This window comes from Pteronotus mesoamericanus, unplaced genomic scaffold, assembly GCF_021234165.1.
Source record: "Pteronotus mesoamericanus isolate MK-2021 breed Mesoamerican mustached bat unplaced genomic scaffold, CSHL_Meso_final contig_181, whole genome shotgun sequence".
NCBI lineage: Eukaryota > Metazoa > Chordata > Mammalia > Chiroptera > Mormoopidae > Pteronotus > Pteronotus mesoamericanus.
Window position 1 is genome coordinate 2,010,774 of NW_026555077.1, and position 12,870 is coordinate 2,023,643.

A 12,870-nucleotide genomic window follows, 5' to 3' on the forward strand; every position below is an offset into this window, starting at 1 on the left:
CCTTATGCTACTTATGCAGCTGTTGCCATAGAGGTGGTTCTCAGGGTGGGTGGGTTTGTGTACATTCTAAGTCCATGTGGGCCCTTTAAACAACTCTTCTGAGAAACTGGTAGTTTCTTCCACCACAACACTCACTGGTTTCGACAGCCAGAGATCATGGGGCTTTATCTTCCCAGTGCTGGCACCCTGGGCTGTGCAGTCTGGTTTGGGGCTGGGATAGCTCACATCCATGGTATCTCTCCTGATTTTTATTCACCACACATGAATGTGGGACCACCTCTTCTGCTGCCACCTCTCAGTGCCACACCGAATCCTCTCCTCCTCAACTCCATGACTGCCCCTCCTAACTGTCTGGATGAATATGGCTTCTTTAAATCCTTGGTTGTCGGACTTCCATACAGTTTGATTTCTGGCCATTCTGGGTGTTTTTTGTTTTGAGAGTAGTTAGAATTCTTCTTGTGGTTATGTGAGGAGTTGAAGCACGTCTACCTATGCCTCCATCTTGACCAGAAGACCCAAAGAGAATCTTGAAAACCACAAGCAAAAAGTGACTTATCACATACAAGTGATTTTCAACAAGACAATCCCCAGATATATCAGCAGAAACTTTACAGACTGAAAGGCAGTGGGATGATATATTTAAAGTGCTGAAATTTAAAAAAGAAACTATGAACTGAGAATTCTATATTTGGTAAAACTGTCTGTGACAGTTAATTTTATGTGGCACTTTGGTTAGCACATGATACACTATTCTATAGATGTTTCTATGAAGACATATTTTAAGTGAGATTAACACTTAAACCAGTAGACCTGGAGAAGAAAGGTAAATAAGAACATTATATAATATAAGGATCAATTCTCCAAGAAGATACAATAATTATAAACACACATGCACCAAATATCACAGGTACGTTTGGTGTAAACCTTTACAGAACTGAAGGCAGAAACAAAATATCCCTACAATGATAGTGGGACACTTTGATGCCTCACTTTTAATATACGCTAGAACAACCAGAGAGAAGATCAGTAAGTAAACATAGACTTGAATAGCACGATAGGGCAATTGGATAAAACAGGAGGATATACATTTTTCTCAAGTGCACATATAACCATTATCCAAGACATGCACTATGTTTATAAAACAAATTTTAATATATTTAAAAATACTGAAGTCATACAAAGTATATTTCCCCATCACAAAGGAATGAATGTAGAAATCAGCAGCATAAGGAAAACTGGAAAATTTACAACTATGTGGAAATTAAATGGCACACACTTAAACAGTCAATGAGTCAAAGAAGAGGTAACAATTAAAATTATAAAATATCTGAGACAAATAAAAATGAAAACACATTATCCTAAAACTATGAGATACAGGAAAATCAGTGCTAAGAGGCAAGTGTATGGCTATAAATGATCGCATTATGAAAGAAAAAAGGTCTCTAACCACCTAACTTTATACCATATGGAAGTAGAGAAAAATGAAATTCAACTCAAGGCTACCAGAAGAAAGAAAAAATAAATATTAGAAGGGAGATCAACAAAAGAGTTATAAAAACAACAAAGAAAATCAATGAAAAGATTTGGTTCTTCAAAAAAAAAATAAGCAAGGTCAACAAATTTAGCTAGAAAGACCAAGAAAAAACAGAGGGTGGTTGTGTAACAATGTGAATGTACTTAATGTAGAGTTAAAAACTATTGAAATGCAAAGTTTTGCTATATAATATTTTACCATAAAAAAAAATACAAGAGAAACACCTAGAACCAAGGGATATTTTTAGATTGAAAAGCCACAATAAATTAAATGGAAAGAAAATCCACCTTAACTAACAAACAAATATCTATGAGACAAATCTCTGTTAAATTGCAGAACAGCTGCTATAAAGGGAAAATGCTAAAAGTTTCCAGGCAAAAGAGAAAAACTATAAACAGATGTTTATATACAACACACTAAGAATTAAATGGCAATATACATCTCAGAGGTAACACTGGAAGCTAGAAGATAATAAAGCAATTAAAAATTTTTGTGAAAGAAGTTCTACATAGTCAAATCATCAACTAAATATAAGTGTAGCATAAAGACTGGTTCAGGCTTTCAGGGTTTTAAAAAATGTACCTCTCATGTATAATTTCTCAGTAAACTAATCAGCAAGACACTGCATTAAAATAATAAAATAAAACAAGAAAGAACAAGAACAGCACCCTGGAAGCAAGGGTTGCTGACACAGCATAGAGACAAATAAATTCTTGAGATCACAGTTGAAGAAATAATAGCCATTAAGATCAAGTTTAGAGAATAAGCACTTCTGAAGAAATCAGCAAAATGAAAGGCTCAAATAAAAACATCTTGAAAACAAAAATATATATAATGCCCTTGGGGATAATAATGGTTTGAATAGTATGAGAATTTCATGAAAGTTTATTTTAAAATAAAACTAGTATAAGGAAGCAAATATATTACTAATATATTCTGTGGTTCAGCTGTGAAAAGTGTTTACATAGTCATAAATATTGTCATTAAATATTAGTTAACCCCCAAATAATGATAATTCTATCGGGATAATAGAGCAGGAAGCATGTAAGCATGTGTATTAGAAAGGATTTATAACTTTCTTAATGTTAATTGAGGTATGGATAATTTATCTAGAATGATCAACAAATACTTCACAGTCTTATATGTACAGATCAAAATTAGCATGCCCAATTTCTAAAGAATTTAATACTTTTCATCAAATTCTTTTCAAACAATTTAAAAGTTCATATAACTAACCTTTTTGACTGAGATGTCTTGATTTTTGGCCAGTATCTTTTGTTTTTAACTCATGTAAAAGAGAGGAAACATGTTTTTTCTGTTTTCTAGAATATTCTAAATCAAAAGGAAAAGGTATATTCTGTGGAAACAAAAGCAATGACACCAATGACAATCTCATATATATATATATATTTTTTTTAGTCCTCAAAGAATTTTCACATGTGTAATACATCACCACTAATTTTCATTTTAAAACAACAAAAACCTGTGAGGCAGGCCAAACTTAGGAAAGATAAAAAGAACTCCATTGTGTGTGATTTTGATAAACTGTTTTCTTATTAAGAGTTAAGGATATACTTTGGACAATGTAAAAAGGGGCCTTTCAGGAAGATGTCATGATTAAATAAACAATGGGAGGAGAGAAATAAGGAATAAACAGAGAAGTATCAAGTGTTTCGTGTTGCCTGGGAGGATTCAGAGTAAGAAAGGAGAGGCAAAATTACTTCAGAAAACACTAAAAGGTAGGAACACACAAAAAAGGAGAAATTGGACTAGAATTATCACAAGTCCTAAAAGTACAACTGGATTAGATGTGTGTGGAAGGAATAACAAATACAGTATTGAAAGGAATTTCATAGAGAATGGGGCCATTCTCAGATGTAAACTGGACATGTGTGTAAAGTGGCTGGGAATTTAATAATTAATGCTGAGTTACCCTTTTTCTCTTCACAGTTCATCCAGGAATGATTCAGAGGATCCATCAGATCATCAGGAACTCAGGCTCTTTCAAAATTTATCATCTCTATCTTACTCATCTACATGGCTTCTACACTAAATGTTGACTTATGAGTCAAGATAGAGCTTCAAACACAATGTATGCATCTCAGTCAGCAATATGGAGGAACACATAAAATGATAAAAAGCAAGCCATGTATCTTAAGAAACTTTCCCAGAGGTCTTTCCAAACAATTTTAGTTTATATCTCATTGATCACCCATAGCTACAAAGGAGAGGATAAAAAATACAGCCCTTTTGCTAGGTACTTTGCTGTCTGGAGGAAAATTGGGGATCTCTTTCCAAAAACAAAGAAAAAAGTCAAATATTGGTAGGCAATCAATTAGTCTGCCACAGAGAAAAAATCAGAATCCTTTGAGGGGATAGATATTTGTATTTTGAAAAACCTTCCAAAGATATCATGCTTTCCTTGACAAGAACCACTGGTCTTAATTCTGAAGAATCAAAATTTGTATCTTCAGATCTCCCCTTTCTGAAATGTTTGTTTTTGTATATTTGTTTATGGGAAATATGTATAGTGCTTATCATTTGTCCTTGTTTTAAATCTCTGTACAGATATTAAGTTATAAAATACTCATAATTACCATGAGCTATGCTCTTTCACCTGGAATATATCTCAGACATTTTATACTCAAGATAATATCTTTCCTTCAAACCTATTAATACTTACTTCTAGTTTTGATGACTAGCACCACCTTCATCCATTGAGAGAAGTTCACATCAATTCTCTAATATGTGACAGCTGATAGAATTTTGAAATAGAGAGCTCATCATCATATATCCCCTACCTTGACCTGTCCACTTGTACAAATATCCTTTACTTTGTAATTTAGCAGAGACACTTAGATATGTGCCTTGGTCCCCTGTATTTAAAATCTTCTGCCCATATCCCTATATCCTACAATAGAGATATATTTCATGAAATATCCTTAGGTTTATTTCCATCTTTTAAATTTTATATGTAATGTTTTTAATTGATTTATTGAAAAAGATTTGTCTCCATACAGTGATGCACTGTAGAAGACTTCTTGAATCTTCATGACAGGTACTAAGTAGTCTTGAAATAAATCTCAGGTTTGTTCTTCACTAAAACACTTATCACTGATCAGTTCTTACACAACACAATTTCTTGTCAGTATTTACATGACAAAATACACATTTTGTTAGAAAAACAAATAGGTACTTTTGAGCTCAGATATTCTTCCTATAGTTAGAAATTTTTCTTATGCTTGCTAAGAACAATTTTAATATGATATACAATATCAACACATTATCAAAATATGACTTTAAATAATGTTGCTTCTATTTTAATGTGTTTAATTCTTTAATAAAAATTATACAAAGTATGATGAAAGTGTAGACCAGTGCTTTGCAACAAATTCTGTAACAACCTATTTCGATTGCTTTTTCAACCTCAAATTTGACCATCAATCCTCTCCGAATTACATCATCTTAACTCTTTATGTAATCATTCTTGTATCTTATCTCTATAAATCTTCCTGTATTTTAGTAATCTCTTTGTCTCTCCTTCCTAACAAAGTAATTCATCATATATTAAAAATCACCTCAAACTCTATTTCAACCATAGAAACAAATCCTTTCTTTCTTCTAGATCTCACTTATATTTTATACATGAGAAAATAATAAAAGTAGAATATAAGGATGTGTTCAACAATTCCATTTCTACTAATACTTATTCCTTTACCTTCCCCTAATAGAATAAAAAATTAAAAGTTAAAAGTATATACCTGTCTGTCAAACCCAAGTATCCACTCTCTACTGTAAATACTGTTAGTCAGTTTATAGAATCATAAGATTTAAAAGTCCCCTAGTTAAAGAAATAGGTCTTTTAGAAAAAAACGTTGTTTTTGTTTTTTTTTTGTTCTCCCACTTATCCTTCTTCATATAGCCATATGCCACCATTTGTCATCACTTAACATAATTTTCTCTTCCTTGGCTTTATAAAAGAAAAATTCATAACAAAGTGTGCATTATGTGACAGTGAAACAAATTTATAGGAAGATAATCAAAGAGTCTAAAATCCTGAATGAACTAAGGTTTACATAAATTGCCAAATGTGCTTTTCTGTTGTATGTACTGCAAGAAGGAGAAGGAAGGATGTACCCACTTACTGATTGATCTTTGAAATAATAGAGAAAAAAAGTTATCAGAAATCTTCAATAATCAAATAAATACCTTGTTTTCAATAGCAGAAAGTATATTCTGGTAACTAAATTACCTCAAAACAAACACTGGTATTCAATGATTTAAGAAAATATTTTAAGGATGTTTTGTAGCACTTAGAAAAGGAATTATCAGCAGGGAGCAGTATAAATTGAGAAAAAAACTAATAATCTCAATTTTAACAGAGTCCAAGTTAATTCAGGTACAAATCTTGATATGAGAAACCTGCATTTCAGCAGTATCTAATAAATGGTTTTACTACTTATGAAAAGACAGTATGATTAGGTGGAGATCAGAGATGTTGAGTCATTACATAGAAGAGAGTAAAGGTTAATGAAATGATGCCAACCTAAAGGGAGATCTCCGATATCATGATATGCGGACCTCTTCTATCCTTATCAATATTTATACGAATGATTTGAATAAAAATGTAAAGGAAATGCTTATCAAATTTTCATATGAGGTGGTAAAAGAACAAAATCAGTTAACACAAGACAGAAATTTAAAATATTATCAATAGACTGCAGCAATGGGTCAAATTAAACTGATGAGCTTTCAAAGGTATAAATATTGCAGTTGAAGAAAATTCATTTAATCACTGCACTATATCACTTAATTTAAAAATCTGAGTAATAAGAGACTGAAGTATTTTAGCTGAGAGTAAATTAATTAAAAATTCATTGAGTGATGACCTTATACTATATGCTGTATTAAGCATTTCATCTAGAATATGGGAAATTATAGTCTTGCCATATTCAGAACTATAAATGAAGCACTATGTCAGGTCAGGACAACACATTTTCAGATGATTACTGATAACCTGGAACATGAAAAGAAAGCAGCCTATCTACTGAGTTATTTTTAAAGTGAGCCCTATCTGATTAAATCCGGAATATAAAAGAGGAAACAAAGAGAGAATTCAGACTCCTCCCCTCCTTCAACCTCCATCTTCCTCTTCTAGTAAGATGATACCACAGCATTTATCACAATTTTGTGTCTGCTTGTGTTACAACTGTTTTGTTTTGTTGTTTTCTTTAATTTTTTTAATCATTGTTCTATTACAGTTGTCCAAATTTTCCCTCATTGTTCTCCCCCACCCTGCCCATCTGCCGTTCCCACAGTCATGTTCTTTACTATTATGATTTTAAAAAATAGCCCTGGCTGGTGTGGCTCAGTGGATTGAGAGCTGGCCTGCGAATCAAAGGGTTACAGGTTCAATTCCCAGTTTAGGACACATACCTGGGTTGCAGGCCAGGTCTACAGAAGGGGGCATGCGAGAAGCAATCACACATTGATATTTCTCTCCCTATCTTTTTCCCTCCCTTCACCTCTCTAAAAGTAAATAAATAAAATCTTTAAAAAATGAAATAAATTTTTAAAAATATAATAAAAAATACTCCATAAGAGCAAGGACTTTGCTTGTCTTGATTATGCAGTGCCAAGAATGACCCTTGGCATTCAGCAGTTACTCAAATAATTGTATGTTCAATGTTGAATGAATAGTAACAAACAGGAATACTAGGAGGAATAAGTGGAAGTTTAGGAACTTTGGTTCAATATAATATAAAATGAAATTCCTTCACTTCAAGACAGCATGGATGGAACTAGAGAGCATTATGCTAAGTGAAATAAGCCAGAGGGTGAAAGACAAATACCATATGATCTTACCTACAAGTGGAATCTAACTTACAAAACAAACAGGCAAGCAAAATAGAACCAGAGACATGGAAATAAAGAGCAAACTGACAGTAACGAGAGGGGTGGGGGAGGAGGGTAACAAGGAAAGAAGGAGAAGGGTCATCAAGGAACATGTATAAAGGACCCATGGACAAAGCCAAGGTGGGGTAGGATTGAGGGTGGGAGGTGGGCGTGGGTGGGGTGGTGGAGAGTATTGGGGAAGCGGAAACTTACGGTTCTGACGACCATACTTGAACAATAAAAAGAAAAGAAACTTTTTTTGGACAGAGTCCAACAACTAGACAGGCTTTTATCAGAAATTCCTATCTAATAATTTTTAAAGGACTCTATTCCAGTGACAACTCCAACATTCCCTTCTTTTATTTTGAAATCTTACAAACACAACAGTTACTCCAAAATTTTTAACTCAGTGGCTCTTTACAACCACCCCCACCCCCTTCTTCTAAGCTCTTCATCAGGTACATCAACTTAGACTCTCTAAATTTTTTGTCTCATCTACTTTACCATTCCTCAATATCCTCATTACCCCCACAAATAAAACATAAATACAACCATCTTGTAGGAATAATGACGTCTTTACTCATGCACATCCCTCTATCTAACTGTTCTGTTGATACTACATTACAATAAACCAGAGAACCAAAATGGTAACAAAAGAGCTCTTTATTGATAGTACTGAGTAAAGGAGTTAAAAAAAAAATAAAAAGAAAAATAACCTCATCTACAATAGGTAGGGAAGTGAGGAGAGACAACTATATATTAATAATCTTATCCAATAATAATAAAAAAAACTCTCCTGTGGTTTTAATATGCATCTCTCTAATGGCTAGTGATACTGAGCATCCTTTCATGTGTCTCTAGGCCCTCTGTATGTCCTCCTTGGAGAACTGTCTGTTCAGGCCATTTGCCCAATTTTTAATTGGGTTGTTTGTCTTCCTGGAGTGGAGTCATGTGAATTCCCCATATATTTTGGAGATCAAACCCTTGTCTGAGGTATCATTTGCAAATATATTTTCCCATATGGTTGGTTCCCTTTTCATTTTATTGATGTTTTCTTTAGCCACACAGAAGCTTTTTTATTTTGATGAAGTCCCGTTTGTTTATTCTTTCCTCTATGTCCTTTGCTCTAGGGGATATATCGGTGAAAATATAACTGCAGGGAATATCTGAGATTCTTCTGCCCATGTTCTCCTACAGGAATTTTTTGGTGTCAGGACTTATATTTAAGTCTTTTATCCACCTCGAATTTATTTTTGTGTATGATGTTAAGTTGGTGGTCGAATTTCATTTTTTTTGTATGTAGCTGTCCAGATCTCCCAACATCATTTGTTGAAGAGGCTATTTTTACTCCATTTTATGCTCCTGCCCCCTTTGTTGAATATTAATTGACCATAGAGACATGGGGGAGGGGGGAGAAATGGAGACAACTGTACTTGAATAATAAAAAAATTAAATAAAAAATTCTCCAAGTGTTACTAAAAATTGAAATAGATGAACTGAGGTGCTGTGAAGCTCCTTATAATTGACAAACTAGATAATAAGTACTTGGTTGTCAAATTCAGAAGAATGATTGCACTAGATATTTATTTCTCCCAAGATAGATGATAATTTATCATTTAGAAATTGAAGAGTAGTGACAGAGGTAACAATTCCCTCTATCTTCTTTCTAGAACAATGGTAAATATTTTTTATACTAAACTCTTCTGTCTTTGAAAATTCAGATTCATTTTCAACCCTTAATTTTTTTTGGTATCCCACTTACGGTTCTGACGATCATGGTTTTGTTTTCACACTATGTATTATGCAAATCAGAATCTTTAAGAGAAATTACAAGTCTTTAATCAAAAAAGATTAACACAGACTCATTATATTACCTATCTATTCCTGTACTATCTATACTATCCTATACCCAAACAAGTGTTTGTTTTGTCTAATTATATGTTGCTCATCGTAAATAGGCTCCATTTGAGGATGAGCCCCAAAACCTATTTAGAGTTATAGCCAAGTCACCAGCCCCTTGGCATCCTACCTCATTTTGTCTTTTGTTCTTGTTTATGTTCACGTCCTTTTTCCCAACAAAGAAATCATCGTTAAAAATGGTAATTCAGACCTCAGATTTTTCACATAATAGTCAGATGGATAACTTTAGGAATATGCTATAATCCAAACTAAAAGGGATGCTCTTTTTTTTTGTCTGAATAAAAACTGTTAGCTCTAGTGTTTGGCTACACAGCCTATCATTAGCTGAGAGAGCAAAGCCTTCAACATAGGGGAGGCTAATGCATAGTGGTCCATGAGTGGCAAGTGTCACTTGAACTCTACTTTGAAGAATATGGGCTGTTAACAGGAAAACCATGGACAAAGGAGAAAAATTTAAAATAAATTTCTAGCCCTCCCTGGTGTAGTTCAGTGAACTGAGTGCCAGTCTGTGAACCAAAGGGTCGCCAGTCGATTCCCAGCATAGGGCACATGCCTGGGTTGCAGGCCAGGTCCCCAGCAGGGGGCACGTGAAATGCAACCACACATTGATGTTTTTCTCTCTCTCTTTCTCTCTCTCTAAAAATAAATGAATAACATCTTTAAAAAATAAAATAAAATAAAGTTCTACACAAAAAATTACTTTTTAAGATACTGCCCTATAAGCAAGTAGGTTTAAATGTAACCTGAAAAATTGCTATTATTATTTGATCCTAATCTTTCTTTATCTTAGAAAAGAGGACTTAGAAGAAATAATACTCCTGATACATACAGAAAAAAATTCACAAACAATGAACTAAATAAACAAATAGAAAAAGTAGCCAAGGGAAATAAGGGTGGTTGAATATTACATTTTGCTGCAAATGTCCATTTAAGGAATACATGGCTAAAAGCATCATAGAAAGATATGTTCTCTCAGGTCAAGAACAGTTAAGGTCTAAGGTCTATCTGTACCAAGATCAGAGGTGCCAATGTGTAAATTACTGTGGCCCACTCTTAGTCTTCTACATTACTGTAGATATTTCATAGTAGCAGTCATCAAACCCAGTAAAAAGAGATGCTGCAAACTTCCATAGTATATTAGGGCAGTTTATAATTTCAAGCTAAAAGAACATAATGCGAGTTCATGAACAATAACTGAAACTAGGTATAAAGTAAAAGACATGAGGAAGTTTTAGAGTATACAGGTTTGTTTCTTTAAAAATCTCTCCAAAAAGTGTATTTTATTAATTGTTACTTTTATGACAGTGCAATTCTACTGACAATACTATTTTTTTGTAATACATTTATTACATTGTATAATAGTCAACATATTATATAGTAATAATTGAGAATAATTATTCTGGTTATCTGGTTTACCTAAAGATCACATTTTTAAAAGAATATAGTATAACTCTAAATGGTATTATTTTGTTTATAACTGCCAAAGCACTTATTGCATTCTACCTTATATCATAATTAAGTACATTTCTCACCCTTGGAAGAAATTATACTCTCTGAGAACTGTGACTATGTTTACTTATCTCAGTATCCTTGCACTACTTTGGATTCTTCAACCTCTGTTGGCAGTATGAACTCACAAATAAAAACAAAAATATATCGAGAATTTGATTAGTTTATTCAACAAGAATGTATTGGGTGTCAACCATATCCATGGCACAAAGTTATTATTTTGTGAATACTTAAATGTGATATCTCTCAAAATATTTCACAATTTAGTGATTTATGCTCTATGTAAATGTGGAAAACATGAGAAGCAAGATAAAGGTCTTAAAAGTGAGAAAAACACAGTAGAAAGTACAGGCTCATTACTTAACACACCCTGGTTAAAATATGTATATTTAGTAAATCTCATATTTACTTTAGTAGGTTAATATAACATTTTTCAATTAGTAAATCTAATCATTTTGAAATGAAAGAGACATAGCATGCATTAGTAATATAAGTTAATGCTGCTTAAGTAATCCCCAAATAACACAAGTTCCTATAGTGGTATAAAATTTAATGATGGGCAATTAAACAGAATTTTCTAAAGGAAAAAAACCTTTTTCTTTCCTCTTAAGAGTAAAATATATAGCCCCAGAATCTATAATTCTAGGTATATTTCAATACTGTCTATATTTAGGAAAGAAGAAAAAAGAGCAACAAGTAGGGACTACCAACATTTTATTAATGTTTAGGTTGATTTTTCTATATCGTAACCACCTCAAGCAAATCCAGTATTTTAGAGAGTGTATATGTTTTAAATTGGGCTTTAGACTCTGAGGAGGATATTATATTTACCATTAAAAACCTCTCAATAAATTAACATAGTAACCATACACATAACTGCTTTTAAAGTAAAGCATATTATAATCATCATAAATATGCTTTGTAAATACATATTGATAAGCTATCAAATTGACCCAATAACAATCACTTGGATAAAATTCCCTGAAATTGGAGTTTTAGCCTCTTGTAACTAAGAATAGCTCATTTTTGGAGTTCAGAATATTGGTAAATGTTGCTTTGTATAAGCTTTATTGCAATACTAAGGACTAAAATGTCTATTTCAGATGCAGTTTATGCTCCCTCCCACCCCCCCCCCAATGTTATAGCAAAAGGTGGATTATATAATGGGTAGATTATATACAAGAAGGGGCCCTTAAAAACATATTTATAAAAATTGTGTATTTATTCTTACACATTTAAACTTCAGTCACCTCCAAAGCACTCTCCATTTAATGCAACACTTATCGAGACTTTTTTCCCCACTGCTCAAAAACAGTTTTTGAACTCGTGGATTTTGATGTCTTTTACTGCTTTTGCCCTTTTCTTTCATTTCACTTCTTCCACATGGGCAAAAGTTTCCATTTGAGGACTTTTTTTAAATGCAGGGAAACAAAAAAAAAAGTTGTCCGGGGCTAGATTGGATGAATAGGTAAGGTGGGGCACGGAGGGGTCATATTGTTTTTGGTCAAAAATTGCTGAACACTCAGCATGGTGTGGGCAGGTGTGCTTGTAAATCACCCATGGACAAATACGTTGAAAGAGTCTTTTTTAAAAAATTCACTGGAGTTGAACGCAGCCTCTCACAACAATGCCAGCTGGTACACTGATATTGATGGGTTCCTGGAACACTCACCTAATGGGGGAAGCCTGTACTACAACGGGCCCACCCTTCAGAAGGTGATTCCAGTTTTAGGGGGGGGTCTTCCCTCATAATAGATGAATTATATAATATATATACCTATATACATGTACATATAATATATGTGTATATATAGGCAATACATATTTATATAGGCTTAGTAAAGAGCTAACACTGACCCTGGTAGCCAGCCTACAAGTTCTTCAGCCTCAGTACAAATCTATATTTGTGTGACTTCACAGGGTATTCTGTACAGCTTTCTTAACAACCTCAGCTGTACTGCTTTTATTGGAAACATTTCAACCATGGTCCAAATGCTTATTATTTACATGAA

At 33.3% G+C, this 12,870-nt stretch overlaps 1 protein-coding gene across 1 annotated transcript in view; it reads right to left on the bottom strand.

Annotated features, from left to right (window-relative positions):
* LRRIQ3 (leucine rich repeats and IQ motif containing 3) overlaps positions 1–12,870 on the bottom strand; it is a 94,039-nt gene that overhangs the window by 32,049 nt on the left and 49,120 nt on the right. Inside the window, exon 5 of the mRNA XM_054566819.1 lies at positions 2,771–2,891. Within this exon, the coding sequence (XP_054422794.1) occupies positions 2,771–2,891 (121 nt within the window). The remainder of the gene's footprint in view (positions 1–2,770; positions 2,892–12,870) is intronic.